This window comes from Lissotriton vulgaris, chromosome 10 (genome assembly GCF_964263255.1).
Source record: "Lissotriton vulgaris chromosome 10, aLisVul1.2, whole genome shotgun sequence".
Taxonomy (NCBI): Eukaryota; Metazoa; Chordata; class Amphibia; order Caudata; family Salamandridae; genus Lissotriton; species Lissotriton vulgaris.
In genome coordinates this window covers 372,721,063-372,738,084 of record NC_141698.1, presented here as the reverse complement: position 1 = coordinate 372,738,084, position 17,022 = coordinate 372,721,063, and the positions used below count along the sequence as shown (strand labels likewise).

The following is a 17,022-nucleotide window of genomic DNA, read 5'->3' as shown; positions in this document are numbered from 1 at the left end:
GGTGTTTGCTAACACTCTTATGTGCGATGTCCAACAGTTTTTGTTATTATTACTTTCTCCTAAGTTTCTTTGGGCTTGCGGGTCTACCGCCAAAAAACTCGTGGCTGCTTGCTCCAGGTGTGTGCTCGATACTGCGAGAAACACAAATAAACAGCACAGGTCTTACCAGCACATTCGGAAACAGTGCTACCCTAAGAACGATGCGCTCACTAGCCTACCCATGGTTTGTATAATTACCTGGGTTAAAAAGAAACTTTTTACTTAGGTTCTCGATCGCGGTAGCCTGGTCCTCAGTTGCAGGTTTCTATTCCGTTTCACGCTGCTGCGACATGAAACAAAAAACACTAAGTTCGGATACTGGCCCTTTACTCCTAATTTCGTACCCCTACACTCTATTTATCCCCACGCATACCTTGGAATCAGCGTAGGTGTTTGGGATCCGTATCCTCAGGTTGGTATCAGATCCTCGAGGAGCATGACTTGAGTGCTCGTATTAAGCTAATATAAGGCCTTAAGTCATTGGCCGTAGTACGTTAGGGGCCCCACCTCCCTGTTACTCAACAGAAGCTGTTCTCTAATTGGACCAACACACCAGGTGCTTCGTCCACGATGTTCTTTTTTTTTTTTTTTTTTTTTAAACGTTATTAGGCTCCGACTACTCTAAAAAATTTAGAAGAATTAACTATTAAGCCCGCGGATAAAGGCGGAGGAGTAGTACTCTTGGACACTCCAACTTACGAAAAAAAGATGAGAGAATTATTGGATGTTAAGGAGCATTATGAACGCATAAAATGTTCCAAAATAAGTGATCTCAGAAAGGAAGTGTCATGCCTGTTAAAAAGAGGTAGGGATGAGGAGTGGATCAGCGAGAGGGAGTAATCCCGGCAATCTATGGATTGCCTAAAGTGCATAAAAGCACCTCTAACCCCCCTATGAGACAGATAGTCAGTAGGTTCGGTTCCATGTTAGAACCTCTAAGTAAGTACGTAGACTTCTTCTTGAAGCCAATTGTACAGAGGCAGAAATCATATTTAAAAGATACCTTGCACGCTATATCGGTGTTTGAGGGTCAGGGCTTCAATGGGGTGACCCTATTTTTGGTCACCCTAGACATTGAAGCCCTTTATACAAACATTCCCCAGGATGACAAAGTTGAGGTTAGCTCTAATATACTAGATGAAGAAGAGCTCAATGGAGGAAAAAAAACCTTCATCATGTCATGCATCAGAATGGTTTTAAAGAACAATTTGTTTTTATTTAAGGATGAACTTTATCTACAGACGAAGGGGACCAGCATGGGGGCCACTTGTGCCCCCAGTCTGGCCTGCCTCTATGTAGGCAGTTTCGAGCAGGAACCCATTTTTAATTAAATGTCACCTTTTTTTAAAACATTACATGCTGGCACCGTTACATTGACGATATCATCTTCAAATGGAGTGGTGCCAGCATGGTTTTAACAGAATTCCTTCAATGGATTAATTTGGGTGATCCAAATTTAAAGTTCACAGCCAATTACAGTAACACATCTGTAGAATTCCTAGACATCAGGATTAAGACCGTTGAAAATGAGCTACAAGTCGAATTATATACCAAACCTACGGACAAAAACACGCTGCTACAATATGGGAGCAATCACCCCCACTCACAAAAAAAAACAATATTCCTTTCGGAGAACTTCTACGACTCCGTAGGAATTGCACGACAATATCAGACTTTTATCGCCATTCTGAGGTCCTCAAACAGAAATTTAAAGCCAGAGGGTACCCCAACAAATTGATAAAAAATTCTCTAAAGAGAGCGAGATTTTATATCAGAGAAAGTTTGTTAGAAGGCAATAAGGAAAAGAAGAAGGCAGCTAAGAATAGATTAGTTTTTGTTACACAATTTTCTAATATAAGTAATCAAATTAAAAATATAGTGAATCGTAATTGGAAACTCCTGAACTATGGTACAGAGACACAGCTAGAAAAAACTCCCTTCTCATTCAGAAGAAATAAAATAATCAGAAATGCGGTGGTACAAACGTGTAGAACAACTAAAAATACCCAAAGTACATTGACAGGGTCCGTGGCAAAGGGCAATTACAAATGCGGCACATGTTCAATCTGCCCACAATGCTTAGAATGTAAAACAATGAGTTTTGCGGGCAAAACTTTAATGGCTACCACACTGAATAACTGCCGTAGCAAAAACTTGATTTATCTCCTGGTGTGGCCCTGCGGATTGGGTTACGTGGGGGAGACCAGCAGAGAATTGCGTATTCGCCTTTTGTAACACAGGTCAGCAATTAAAACAGGAAAAGAAAATGCTCCCCTTACAGAACATTACAGGAGTAAACAATACATTTTAACCGATTTTAAATGGTTTGTCCTGGAAAAAATTATTATAGATAGACGAGGAGGTGACCTGGACTATAGGAGGAAAAAACGTGAACAATGGTTCATGTGTTTCCTCAACACAGTAGAAAATGGACTCAATACGAGAGAAGACTGGCTAAAGATAATATCATCCTAAGGCCAGAGTTATGACACACACTAAACTAAGGGAGTAGTAGATACCAGGTATGACAGGGGCACAATAAATAGGACGATACATCTCCTCTTATGGTTTTTCATCAGAGAAGTGTATTTGGTTTGGGTGATTAGGAGTGGGTGTGGGATGTGGCAGATCTCTACACCCACTTAAGAATAGCCCTCTTTAGAATAGGGATGCATGCATTTGATTTGATTCATTTAAGACCAGAACCACTTTTTATTATCACTAGGAACCAAGGGCGAGAATCACTTGAGATTTAGGATGAGTCTCACAAATAGGATCAGGAGGAGACATGTGGTACGAGTTTCCATTTTTTGACTCATAGATAAACTAAGTACCAGACTCCGTTTGACACCCCGCATAAGTTCATAGGTCCGCCGAGACAGGGGTCAAATCAGAATTGGAGAGGCCAAAAAGAGTGAAGCAAACATCCCATACGTTGTTAATAGAAAAATATTCTCAGCGGGTTTTGGAAACTCGGAGAATGTTTGCAATATTTTCATATACTGCCGTAATAGTTTTTATGTGCCACTCGAGTGAAGGTAATAAAGTTTTTTTTTTTTTTTTAAAAAGAACATCGTGGACGAAGCACCCGGTGTGTTGGTCCAATCAGAGAACGGCTTCTGTAGAGGAACAGGGAGATGGGGCCCCTAACGTACTAAGGCCAATGACATCAGGCCTTATATTAGCTTAATACGAGCACTCGAGTCTTGCTCCTCGAGGATCTGATACCAACCTGAGGATACGGATATCAAACACCTACGCTGATTCCAAGGTATGCATGGGGACAAATAGAGTGTATGGGTATGAAATTAGGAGTAAAGGGTCAGTATCTGAACTTACAGTGTTTTTTGTTTCATGTCGCAGCAGCGTGAAACGGAATAGAAACCTGCAACTGAGGACCAGGCTACCGCGATCGAGAACCTAAGTAAAAAGTTTCTCTTTAACCCAGGTAATTATATAAACCATGTTAGTTAGGCTAGTGAGCGCATCGTCTCTTAGGGTAGCACTGTTTCCGAATGTGCTGGTAAGACCTGTGCTGTTTATTTGTGTTTCTCGCAGTATCGAGCACACACCTGGAGCAGGCAGCCACGAGTTTTTTGGCGGTAGACCTGCAAGCCCAAAGAAACTTAGAAGAAAGTAATAATAACAAAAACAGTTGGACATCGCACATAAGAGTGTTACCAAACACCAGCAGGTAATAAGCTTACCGAATTTTGATGGGGGGGCGATAACTTTTCATAGAAATATGGAGTGAGGAGGCATATCAAAATTCAATTCTGTATTTAATTAGGAAATAATCGGAAGATAAACAACTTAATCTCAAAAAGAGACAAAAGAAAAAAGAAGAAAGTTCCCCAGAGTAAGGTCCCGCAGTTGTTATTTACAAGATGAGAGGCAATATGTAGAGGTATGGCAGCAATTGATAGTTATCGAGGGCTTCAAAAATGTGACAGGAGCATATCGTGTGCAGTACTATCTATAACATGAGCCCATATATAGAGGCTGCAATGTACGTTGCCCAATGATTTGAGATAGGAGTTGGCCATGTTTGAAAAAGAATGTTGGAACTATACAAAAACCGTATATGAATTGTACATAACATCTTTAGCTAAAGAATTGAGCATCAGACATGATTAGGATGATGGAGGTCGGTGGAGAACTGCCTGGTTAGCCGTGAAAACAATAAGAATAGAAGCACGGATACAAATTTAGCTCTCTTCATAATAAGAGGATTGTCCTTTACTTTGCCTTATTTATATATAACAACTGTTCCTCTACTTTTAATATGTTTTATTAATAGGGAGAAGAGATACAACAATCTCGAAAGTGTTAAAGACAACAAAAAACTTAAAAGTCTTGAAAAAGGTGGACAATATTAATGAAAGAAACCACAGAAATGCGTTGACGCTTTGCTTGAGGCACAATCTGGAAACTGACACATGAATAGTGAAATACTGATGTGTGCAATGTATTAACACATGTGTCATAAGTAAAAAAAGAACAGATGTGCATTTGTGATTTGACAATTAGTTTAGGTCTTACATTTTGTGTTTTGTGTCTATTGATTATAATTGACTGTGTGTGGTATCAGGAACTTGTATGAACTTTATTAACAGATATTGATTTGTATATTGCACTGTTAGGAATTTTTTTAATGTTTTTATCTGTATAATGTATTTTCATGATTAAAAAATATACTGTATAATGAGCTCGACTTTTATAGTGTTATAACAATAAAGTGTTTTTACGTATTTTGGCCTAAAGTGGTTAGGTTTATGATTGCATGACAATTTCTTGTTTAGTTGACTAAGGGAAAATCTGTTCTTCTAGGCACTTGCTCCAAGCCTAGCACAGGTACAGCAGTGAACAGGACAATAGCATGCTGCTATGGGAAACTTTTTGTGCTTCTTCCCCGTGTGTCCTGAGGACCGAGAGTGTGATGAAGATGACGGGGCTGCTGCAGCGCTCCCGCAACCTTCTCTTTCTTGATCGGGACCGAGACCTCCTAGGAGTCGCGCTAGATGGCATCAACTGCCGGGCCGTAAGCAGCTATAGGGACTGCTCCCTCAAAGCCTTCTGCCCATGGCCCAGCAATCCAAGCATGACTGAGTCGTGGTTGTGCTCGAGACACCATAAGCACGCGAGGTGCAGGTCGGTAACCGACATGGTATGGTGACAAGTGTTACACGGCCTAAACCCCATCTTTCTACCCGTCATCCTTGACACACAAGGAACAAAACTTTGACAAAACGTCTGTCAAAAGGAGACAGAGGGGTAGCTCTCCTCCGGATCAGTGCCAATTGGCACGGAAAGAAAGAAACTGATGTCTGCGTGCCTGGATGGCACCTATAAAGGTGATCGAGATGGGACATCCGACACAGGCGGCGCTACGCGGAACCGAACTGAGCTGCCCAACGACGCAAAAGGGTACTTGCTCAAGCAAAAGTTTCCGGATCCAGTCTGGCGCCTGGGAAATTCAAAGGTAAGGAATATGCACCCAAAAGTCTCTACCAAATACGATACCCAACTCAGGCCTACTATACTGGCCATAAGCTCTTCCACATGATAATCATCAAGCATTCAGTAATAAAAGTACAAATATTTACAAAATTAACAGTAGCCAAAACAATATAAAATTCCCACTGAAGTGGTCAAATTCGTTTTAGCATCATTCAAATCTTCTATCCCTCCCCACACCACCCCCCACGTTTGTTCAAGTAAGTTATCAACACCAAAACTCTTGCCTACTATGGTTATTTTAAGATTCAATGTACCGAAAGACTGGTTACAAAAATACCTTTTGCAGAAAGGCTTGTAACAAAAAGAGCGTTTGCAAAAGGACCTTTGCAAAAATAACTTTTGCTAAAAGACCTGTAACAAAAGACAGCCTTTAATGCAGAGTCATAACAATCCATCTTTAAAAACATAATGCCCTTAACCTGTGCTTTTCCTAGTGGTTAAATTCGGGCTATTGGTGTTGTTATAGGTTTTCATACTAAACAGTTCAAACCTATGGAGTGACAGAATGTTTCCATTGACCCAATAAGGTCTACAGCCTTTAGCATTTGCTTGTCACCATAACCAACATATGCTTACTAAACTGTGCAAATGATTGCAACCATAACGCATACAAGTATAAAATTCAAAATATGAATTATAGAAGGCAAGAAAAATAACCCCTTTCGAAAGGGCCTAAGAAACATCATAGTGAAAATATTCTACCCTCTGGGTTTTTCAAAGTGAGTGACTAACACCGAAACACCGGAAATCAGTGACATTTCATGTTACAAAATATCTTTCTACAGCCTGTAATGTAGTACTGTAACAATCCACTGTTAAAGGCCAATTGTTTAACAAATGCTTTTCACAATAAACAAGTCAGGATTATTGGCTTGCCACCAAACTCAAAACAATTCTGGCATATTTAGGGTAAGCTTGCTCGCCAAGCAAAAACGTACCACACAAGCAGCACCCTTGTGGAGTGGAATCACACAACTTCTGCTCAGTCAAGTGTGCACTCAAAAAATCAACATGTGGATGGAGCCAAAGCCCCTCTCTTTTGAAAGCTCTTTGTCTGTTTGAGCTACGCTGTTAAATCAGACATCAAACAATAGACCATATAGAGTTCAGAGACCACATTTACTTTTCAAGCCCTGTTTCTTCCCTGATAATCTGGATGGCATACTGAAGCTTGATTTCAAAAGCAAAGTAGGCGCTTTGTAAAATAAAGTCAATTTCTTGTTCTAGCTAGGCTTAAGTAAGAAATATGTCACAAATAAGTCATCGGTTGAGAAATGCGAATATATCTGCTTCACTTGTGCCACTTACATCCTGGCAAAGGCAGCAGACTTTTACCACTACGAGGGTAGTGTTTTGAGCGCTTCTCCCAGCCAAACAAGACAGTAATCAGTAAGACAGGCCTATGTCATGGCGCACACGCACAATCTGTGTTCTCCCATGCGAACAAAAATTGGCATTAAGGATTCAAACATCGTTGCAGCTGGTGCACTTAGGGCAGGGGTACACATCTGTAACTGTGTGAGGGACGTTTTGGTCCCAACAACAAGATTCTAGAGATGGAACAACAATAACAGCATGGGCAGAAGCAGTACAAGACGCAACACTACAAAAAATAACATATGGCAGTACAATGTACCAGTTGTGACTAAGTGTACTACTGAGAAAGACATTTCAAAATAACATTTAAAAAAAACATGGCACAATATAGATAGGAGAGTGAGCTTCCCCAACAGACAAAGCTAGCAGTACAGGAAACAGTTTTTTCAACCCAAAACACAATTAGTGGCAGTGACCGCACTTGGTGAGCACCAACCCAAAACACAATTTATAGTGGTGACGACACCTGGTGAGCACTGACACCCATCTTTGGAGACCAGGCCTCTTCTACACCATCAGACTTTGACTCACATCATGACAGAAAGGTAGAAAAGGGAGACTGGGGGAAGAAGATGAACTTCTGGACAAAGGGAGAATGCAGGGATCCAAAAGAAATATTGGCAAAATAACAATAGGTCTGGGTTTAAAGTACTTCAGTGTGCAGTGTTAGCCCATTACAGCAAGACAATCAGTGGGGCAGCAGGAGAGGACAGAGGGCTATAGTTGTAAAGCAGTCCCTAATGAAGTTTAAACAGCCAACACAATTAGGTGAGAGATGAATACTTCAATAAGCTGAGCCGAGAAGGGATTGAAACTTATTTCAAGTTCAAACATGAAGTACAGCTCAGCCACTAACAATGAAAACTTCCCATCAGTATTTGCTTAGCAAATTCAAATTTTCATCTGTTGTTTAATGAGCACCTCTAGATGAAAATAGCGTCCAGCTTATGTTCTAAAAATATCTGGGCTCTATCAAGAGTCTCTTCTCTATGTAGAAAAGAGACTTCAACTCCTAAAGCCACACTGGCCTTATTTTCTCTAAGGAGCCACAGGTTCAATTGCCAAAGGACCTCTCTTAAGCCCACCCCCTCCCTGGAACTTTGTCACTCCCTCAATAACTTTTTCATTAAAAAAATAGTCACTATTAAAGCAAACATCCCCCTTCCTTCCCCTACTTTTGTGGATCCCCAGTGTCCACCTCCCAAGGAACAATTCACCACCCTCCCTCCTCTGACTAAGGAATCTCTGACTGCCATAATCCCACTTGTTAAATCTGGTTCCCCGTTAGATCCCTGCCCGGCTCATATTCTTCGCCACATTTTCACTAGTTGTCCAGACCCCCCCCCCCCTTCATCTCCTTAACAGCTCTCTCTCCCAGGGCGTGGTGCCCAACCCGCTCAAATCTGCAGTCATTGTCCCTATTTTGAAAAAACCGGGCGCCGACCCATCAGTTCCCGCTAACTTTCGCCCCATCTCCCTCCTGCCCTTCCTGGCGAAAGTACTCGAGCGCCATGTCACCTGCGCTCTGAGCTCTTTCGTGGAGAAGAACGGGGCTCCCGCCTCCCGCCATGCCGGGTTCCGCCCCGCGCATTCTACGGAGTCCGTAGTTCTCTCGGTCCTTGACAACCTCAGGGAGGGGATGGATACGAACCAACCCCAGGCCTTGGTCCTCCTCGATCTCTCAGCCGCTTTTGACACGGTGGATCATTCCATCTTGCTTTCCCGTGTCAGGGCGGCGGGGATCGGGGGCACCGCGCTGGTCTGGTTATCCTCCTTCCTGAGGGACCGCACCCAGGCAGTTCGCCTGGGTGATTTCACTGCGGACTTTCGCGATGTTCGGTGCGGGGTCCCCCAAGGTTCTTCCCTTTCCCCCCTTTTATTTAATCTTTATATTTCCCCTCTTATCTTCTCACTGCAACAAATGGAGGTCGCCGTATTTAATTATGCGGACGACCTCCAGCTTGTCTTCAATCTTTCCTCTTCTGCCGATTCTGTTCTTAATTTTCAAACCATCATGATTCATATCCGGGACTGGATGAACCACAACCATCTGAAACTCAACCCAGACAAGACTGAGCTGGTGGTTCATCCAGCCCCTGGTCCCCTCTTTTCTGGCCCCCTTCCCTTGGTCCACCACCTGTTCCCTCTACCCCAGTTAAAACCCTAGGCATTAAGCTCAACTCTCAACTCACTCTTCACTCCCAGGTTAGCTCTGTGGTTTCTGCTTCTTTTCTCTCACTGCGCACTATTCGCAAGGTGTCCCCTTTCTTTTCTATTAATGCTTTAAAACTGATCACTCTGGCCATGGTCGTTTCCCGCCTGGATTATGGCAACGCCCTATATGCAGGCATACATGCATATAGTCTTAGGCGTCTGCAGCAGATCCAAAACCAGGCGGCGCGCCTGGTGTTCAAACTCCCAAAGTCCCACCATATCACCCCCCTTCTGAGGTTCCTACATTGGCTTCCGGTGTGTGCTTGTGTCCAGTTTAAGCTTGCTGCCATCACCTATCAGGCACGACTGGGCACGGCACCGGCCTTCATCTCATCTGAGATTATCCCTTATGTTCCCTCCAGGGAACTGCGTTCATCTTCCCAATCCCTTCTTAAAAGTCCCACGATTCCGGAGAAAGAAATGGGGAGGCTCGAAATTCGCGACCCTCGCTCCGACCTTCTGAAACTCTCTCCCTCTCGAGCTCAGAGCTTCAGCTTCATACCCGCTGTTCCGGAAACAGCTCAAGGCACATCTTTTTACTAAATTTTTTAATTAATTTATTTTAGCAGCTTCCTTTCCTCCTGATTCATTCCCTGCTCTCCCGCCCAGTTCTCGGTCAGTTTTAGCGCCATGAAACCGCTGGTGTACGTGCGCTGTATAAATAATTTTAAATAGAAATAGAAAATAGAAAGGAAAGTAGAGTGCGCGTTCATGTTCAGTCCTTGACTTCCCCACGGAAGAATATGTCTAGGTTAGCAAGACAAGCTCAATAGCTATTCTCCATCATATGTTCTGCCTGAGGAATTTAAAAGCTAGGGTAGCTAGGTAAATATTCTTACCGCTGAATGCAGCCTTTCACCACTTCATATTGCCCAATAGAAGATGCTGTATGGACGTCCAGAGGAAGATCCAGCTCTTCTCGGCCAATCAGTGGGCTCATCCCATACCACATGGACAGACTGCAGTTCAGCAGCTCTGATTCGCTGGACTCATCGCTCAGCTCAGACATTGTGCTCTAAATTTTAAAAAGTGCAGAAAATGTTGGTTATTCAGCATAGTACTCACCTTTTAAAAATAAAAACAGAAATCAGTGATATAAACACAAATCAGGGAGATGTATGAAATTCCTCCAAGCGTACAAAGGGGCAGTTTTCGAGCTGGAGCTTTATTTCTAAAAAAAAAAAAAACAATGTTTTCATTCTGTTAGGTCAAACTCTGGGACAGACTCCCCTCTGGCATGCTGGGAGCTTTCTTTGATAGGTAACAATTTGTAATCATGGAAACGTCAAGAGAAATCGGTTTCAACAGTGTGAAATCTCCCTTCCAAGAAAGCACTAAATTTTGGGGGAAATGACCATCCCTATTTAACAAAAAGTAACATACATCATTGAGTAGTTGTAACAGCAGGCTAACTCTGAGCCTTATCACGCATTTGGTGGTCATACAGCAGACAGTGAAAACACCCCACCTGATGTAGGACCACCAAAGCTGTGGTGCTGCTGCACACCAGATTAGGACTTCAATCTTGGTCTGGTAGACAGCCCTGTGGCGGTCTGTGAGACCCATAGAAGAGTCTCACATGCAGACCGTCGCTGCCAGAGCGCTGACTGTACCTTCCTGCAAGGTGTGGCATAAAATAGTATGGTATGACTTGTCATTTTCTTGCATGGAATGTTATGGGGTGGCCAGTCACTGTATAGTATTATATGGGCCATTGTATAATATAGTATGGCCTTTCATTGTATGGTATAGTATGACTTGCCATTTTATAGTTTGGTATAGCCTGTCATTGTATAGTACGTTATTTTGGGATGGACTTGCAATGTGTTTTAAAGAGGTTATTGTTGTGCTGCTTTAAAATTGGTTGTCAGGGCAAAAGGAAAGTGTTTCCAAAATATAACTATCTAAAATTGGGGAGATGTAACAAATCTTTAGAAGTAGGAAAAGGCCAAATTAAAGGCAGGAATGCAGCCATAAAGAAACAAATATTTTATTTTTAAAAGAACACAAAGATGAAAAAAAAAATAGTAATTAAACATAACATTCTATATTTGTTTGTAAAGTAACATTTTTTTTCAGAGTTTTATATGGTGCGAACTTGACCCGAATGTATCAGAGTGCTTTACATGAGCACCAGTTGCATTACACAAGGACAATTAATGGAAATGAAGTGATTGGCTCAGAATCACAGGAAGTTGAGAGTCGTTGCCGAGACTCGAAAAACAAAGATTTACATGAGCACCCGTTGCATTACACAAGGACAATTAAGAGAAATTAAGTGATTTGCTCATAATCACAGGATGTTGAGAGTTGTTGCCAAGACTAGAACCCGGTTCCCCAGATATGAGGTCGACCTCCCTAGCCGTTCGGCCATATCCTCTCCCCAACGTTTGGTCTGCAAAAGTAGAAGGCAAGCCCTGGATTGACCAGGCATGTTTAATAAATATGCACAGAGACAACTATTTACTTTGGGGGTTAAACAATTGTAAAATATGCACCAAGTGAACATTAGAGGCATAAAAAAAGGTAACAGATGTTGATTACAAGAGTTATTGACTTTGACAATGTGGTTATGCAATACTGTACATTAGCTGTTTTGAGAACACATTATTCTCCTTACAGAAAGGAAAGTTGGGGCAGCTCTTCTTATCTGTGCAAGGAACTGTAGCAAACAAGGGAAGCAAACCTGTTAGGCACACACAGCTGATTCCCTGCAGTGCTTTGATGTGTGTCAAAGCTAAAGAAAGTGAACCCAAAATCCCCCCAAAGATGTCTGGAAGCGAGACCAAAAAAACGAAACCATCTGCCGCTGACCAATTAAAAAAACAAATGAAAGTGACACTGAATCCAGCCAATGGTTAGTAATGGGCTACTTGAAGCCCCTTTTACGTTGAGCCTGGGCAGCGCATGCGCTGCTCTGTGTGCCATGCTGTACTGAAGTATGTACTTGAAGCCTCGCCCACATTTGTTATTTGCTTGTGTCATTGTCCTTTGTAAATGCTGGCTTTCGATTCGTTATTAGGCTTGTTAGTCCCTCCTTAGTACTGTCTTGTCTTCATTTGTAACCTCCCATGAGGACTGGTTTGCTTTTACTTCAGTTGTTACAGGGTATGTCTTCTTTAGTCTGTAAGCACTATTTTCTTTAATGAGCTTCGCTTACTACAGGAGGGTCTCTCGTGTCCAGTTGTGACCACCGGCTTCTTTATTTCACTCCTAGCAAACAGGGAGCTGTTCTGGGGCTATGGGAGACAAAAAGGGGCAACTCAGCAATGCCTTCAACCATTTGGAAAGCAAGAGGTCTCCCATTTGCAAGAGTTTAAGCTATTGGCATAGTAAATGACAATGCCTTTTATTTATGTTTTAAAAACCAAAACATAAATAAAAGGCTTTGTCATGTACAATGCCAAAAGCTCAAACTTGCGCAAATGAGAGACCTATTGCATTACAGATGCTTGTTTTTAATGCGAACAAAATATCTTGCCAGAAGCAGTGCAGGCTTTGTCTCAGGGGATGCCAAAAAGGACCACCAGATAGCCCACTTCATCACAAGCCCATGCCTAAAGAACTCTATTACAGCCATTAGAGAATACAAGGATGCTGCTCACAAAACTATAGGAAAGTCTCCGGCAGAGTTCAGGCTTGAGAAGAAAAGTAAGGACATGTCTTCCGAAGAAGAAAAGGATCTCTGATACATTGTGAAGTGCAGAGGGGAAAGTAGAATCAGAAAAATATTAAATCACATGCCATTTGGAGGAGTGTACCTTCTTCTTAAAGCCAAGGAAACTTTGTTGAAGAGATTCACAAATTGTTGCATTCTAAAGTGGCAATGTTTAATGGTTACTGCTTTGAAGAATTGACAAAATCTTACAAGAGATTCCTTATATTTCAGAAGGCTCCATTGAAATCCTTCCGAGAAGGGCACTGACTGTGAATCAACTGATACAGAAGTGCTGATGGATGATAATGCTATCCAATAAGAAGGCTTGCAGAAATCCAAATGAGTCAAAAATCATCAATCTAACCTAATTCTGTTATGGCGTTTACCAAGGTTTTTATTATAATATTATTCAATTGCTTTATGATACAATGTTTAAAAAGGCAGCCAAAATAATCTTGCATGATTTACCCATTTGTGTTGTGCATATTTACAAGCTATTTCCTTTCCACAAACATGAATCCCATTATACATTAATAGCTCATCTCTGCGTACAGAGCTGAGTACTGAAAAATTAATGTATTGCTCTTAAATACAAGTCGACACTGTGGCATAAATCAATTTTGAGTCATTATGTAATTAATACAATAATCACTATATACACCCTTCTCCTGAACTTCAAGTTCGCAACTGCATGCAACCCTGCTATTCATAACAATGATGCGTCATATTGTTTTCAAACATGTGCAGACCACTGGCATAAATCTATTTAACCATAAAGCATAATAAGTATAATAGCATAACGACTACAATATACAGCCTTCTCATGAACCCAACCAAGTTGTATTCTATATGTACATTCTGGTCAATTCATTTGTCTTTTGCAACCTTGTGCAATACTTGATGTGTGAAGACATTATTACATTTACAAAGCACTACAATCACGGACCATATCTGGGATGGCACCAAATGGGTAACAGACATTCTCATTGCTCCATATACATGGATTTGTCCCTGTATTAGATAGGTCAACAGTTCATCTGGATGGGAACGTCTTTGATCTTTACATTAGTATGGATACGTTTGGATATCTTGTACTTTCTAACAATTGGAAATCGACTTATTAGTGATATTTTTCCTCACTCAGACGGTAACTATAAATCGATTTCCAATATAAAGATGATCAGTGCTTGTGCTTGAACTCTATGGTATTGGCTGATGATTTACAAATCGTCTGATTTCATAGTAAACTGTTTGGAAATTCGCTGGCATAATGTTCCTCAATGAGCACTTTCACAACACTCTGGTGAGACATATCTATCAGCCTACCTGCAGAAGGTCCACAGCGCCTAGCAACAGCACCGTTGCTACACGAGGGAGCTTGGACAATGAATTTATAAAAAATAAAATAAATAATAGACTTTATAGACCGGAGGTGGGAAGATACCACATAAATGCTAGGCTTATTTTGACCCTGAGCCAGAGCCAGGCATCTCCCTCGAACGTTCAGTAGTTCGCCCTCGTCTATTGACAAACTGAAACGTTAACCGAAGATAGAGAAACTAACTGAAGTATATGGACTTCTTTAAATTGAAAAGAAAGAGTATAAATACTTCACAGCAAAAATGACATTTTTATTGGGAAAGTATCGAGTGATGGACCAACCTTCCAGCCCATCTCCAGTTCTGCACTGTTGATTTGTCGCTTTGCAAGCAACCAAAGACATTTTTAGCGCTGTCTTGAGAAAAATTATCGAAGTTGCACTCAATACTCCCTTCAAGAAGTATGGAACTAAGCTCAGGTGTTAACCCAGCACATTGAGACCGCCTTGAAATTACGATCAGTTCAAAATAAGCACAAAGATTTGGAATGTATTGCATAAGAGAATCACTTCCAAATGTGCATCAATCTAGTTCACTAGTTATCTGCAAGTTCGATGGAAGAGTATGTAGACCTACATGCACATCGATGAAGCGTGTGCACCTAACACTGAAATAATATCTGAGGTCGTCATTCAACAAGACATACCACTACACTAAATCTGACAAAATAACGTCTTGTTCTCCAAGTCTCAACCGTGCCCTGCACACATCTCTTCACCATGGTGCCTCAGGTTGTGGTCTCATGACTCTCGTTCTAAACCTTGTCACTCTGAGTAAAAGTATTTATAAACGAAGCCATCCCAAAACATTCGCGTCATCCCTTCATAGGACGAAGAGACCTAGCTCACACTTTACAAACTCGGGTTCAACCACCAGTTGAAGTACACCCACCTCCCAAAGATGAAGCCAGAAAGACACTCCACGCAATAACCGCTCCTCCTACAAGTGAGAACTAGAGCAAGGACTCGGAACGAACCGGAAAGAACTTGCTCTCAGGAAACAAACAGCGACGAAGGGCACGATACCAGCAAGTTGCCTCTGGGACGACGGGCACGAATCTTTACCTACGTCAAAAATGGCCACCAAAAGGACACCAAAAATTAAACCCGTCGTCTAGTGTTTCAGTTATCCGGAACCAGCCAACAGCCAATGAAGAGTCCACATTCAAAGAGGGGCGGGAGTCTGAAAATTATTCAAATGAGAGTTTCAACGGGAGTTGAAGATGCAGGTCCTATAGGGGCATACAAATGCAATACTTCATTTTTTAAATAATACTGACACTCAAACCCCAACAGAATGTCGCAGTACCGAAGTAATACAAAATATATTGGTGAAATACAAAACTCAAAACATTAATGTAGTCAAGTTTTATAAGGGGAGCTGGGGTTTTAAAAGAACAGAGCTTTATACAGCTGCCAGGACCTGGCTGTAGGGCGGTGAAGGGCGAAAGTTCCGCCTCTTCAGGTGCTGCCTGAAGAGAACTGCAGCAGGTAACGTGGAGGTAAGTGATGAAGCCGGTGTTTTGACAGATTGCGGAGGGTGGCGGGTACATAACGCTGAACTTATCTGTACCCCAACACAACTTCTATAAACGCCTGCCATCCCTGCTCAACACACTGGCCGTTTCTAGGGCGGAGCCAGGCCTGTATGCGTCCAATCACCATAGCAACAGCAGTGCAGCTGTGCATTCCCGCTGTCACATGAGTTCAGAATCGTGTGTGTTTCTGCATAGTTGGGAACAGCCGGACAGCAATAGAAGGAAGATTGACTTTCCAATTGCGAAACAAGACTTGATTAAATTACCAATTTCCTCATTTGTATTTGTGGTGTCTTGGATTAGGCCTATAAATGAGCAGGCTGTAGTGACACTCACGTGCATGTGGTGGTAGCACGTAACTCACCACGCCCGGGGCTCCGGGCTATATATTCACTTTCTCACGTCCCCAAACGCTCACGCTGGGTTAAACCAAAACCCCTCTACGCTGGAGGGGACAAACTAAACAACAGTGGGAGGGGGCGTGTGCTGTAGTGGTACGCCCCACTGTCAGCGGCACTACAGTATTGTGGAAACATTTTCAAACTTCTTTAATATACAGAGCTCTCCCCACGTGAGCAGTAGTGCGGGTCCCACACACTTTTTGAGTAGGTTCAATATGATCACTGAAGACAGGTGCTGGATTATAAGTTTTTTAATTGTCAGTCTTTGTATATGTACAGTTCTATACTTCACATTAATAACACATATTATATATTCCTAGCTACTCTTAATTTCAACTGTTTTCTTCTAGTAGATGGACTATTAGTTGACGAGTTGATGGTGACTATGATTAAGTAAAATGTTAAACACTTTAACTAAATAACCACAGAGTCGTTTATCCGATTAATAATATTATCTCATTAAAATTAAATTCTCATAATTCAGATTGTCGGTGCATACACAAGACCACATATATGAAAACACTTTATCAAGCAATGTAATAACAAGCATTTACAATGCAATCAGTCTCGCCTTTGGGACCTTATATGTATTTAGCTATGCAGCACATTAGCCTGGGTGCTGAAACATCTACTGTTCTTTAACATGGAGGGAAAGTAAGCACCAAACTGTGTGACACACCAGGTATAGGAACATATGGAGAGAAATATTGCCTTTCAGTGGGAAATGGTATAGTCCAAAGCTCTGTTTTTAATATATAATCAGGGCCTTCGGTAGTCATATCACTGAAAATACAAGATTTGAAAAAAATAATATTGTCTACGACACTTTCGATGGACTTGAATCTAGAGAATGCTAAAGTGATTCTGGTATTTTACTGACCTCTGCTGGTCATTTTC

The 17,022-nt window shown here is 41.8% G+C and overlaps 2 protein-coding genes across 3 annotated transcripts in view; one reads left to right on the top strand and one right to left on the bottom strand.

The window, feature by feature from the left end:
* The window catches only part of ANKS3 (ankyrin repeat and sterile alpha motif domain containing 3), a 230,495-nt gene extending 215,288 nt beyond the window's left edge, over positions 1-15,207 (bottom strand). For both annotated transcript variants that reach the window (XM_086941195.1, XM_086941196.1), the window contains exons 1-2: positions 15,079-15,207; positions 9,990-10,165 (exon numbers count right to left, since the gene is read on the bottom strand). In XM_086941195.1, the coding sequence (XP_086797321.1) occupies positions 9,990-10,159 (170 nt within the window). In that variant the 5' untranslated portion in view covers positions 10,160-10,165; positions 15,079-15,207. The remainder of the gene's footprint in view (positions 1-9,989; positions 10,166-15,078) is intronic.
* A 411-nt stretch (positions 15,208-15,618) lies between these two features.
* Positions 15,619-17,022, top strand: part of DNAAF8 (dynein axonemal assembly factor 8) — a 1,006,155-nt gene continuing 1,004,751 nt past the window's right edge. Inside the window, exon 1 of the mRNA XM_086939618.1 lies at positions 15,619-15,688. The gene's annotated coding sequence lies outside the window, so the exon portion shown is untranslated. The remainder of the gene's footprint in view (positions 15,689-17,022) is intronic.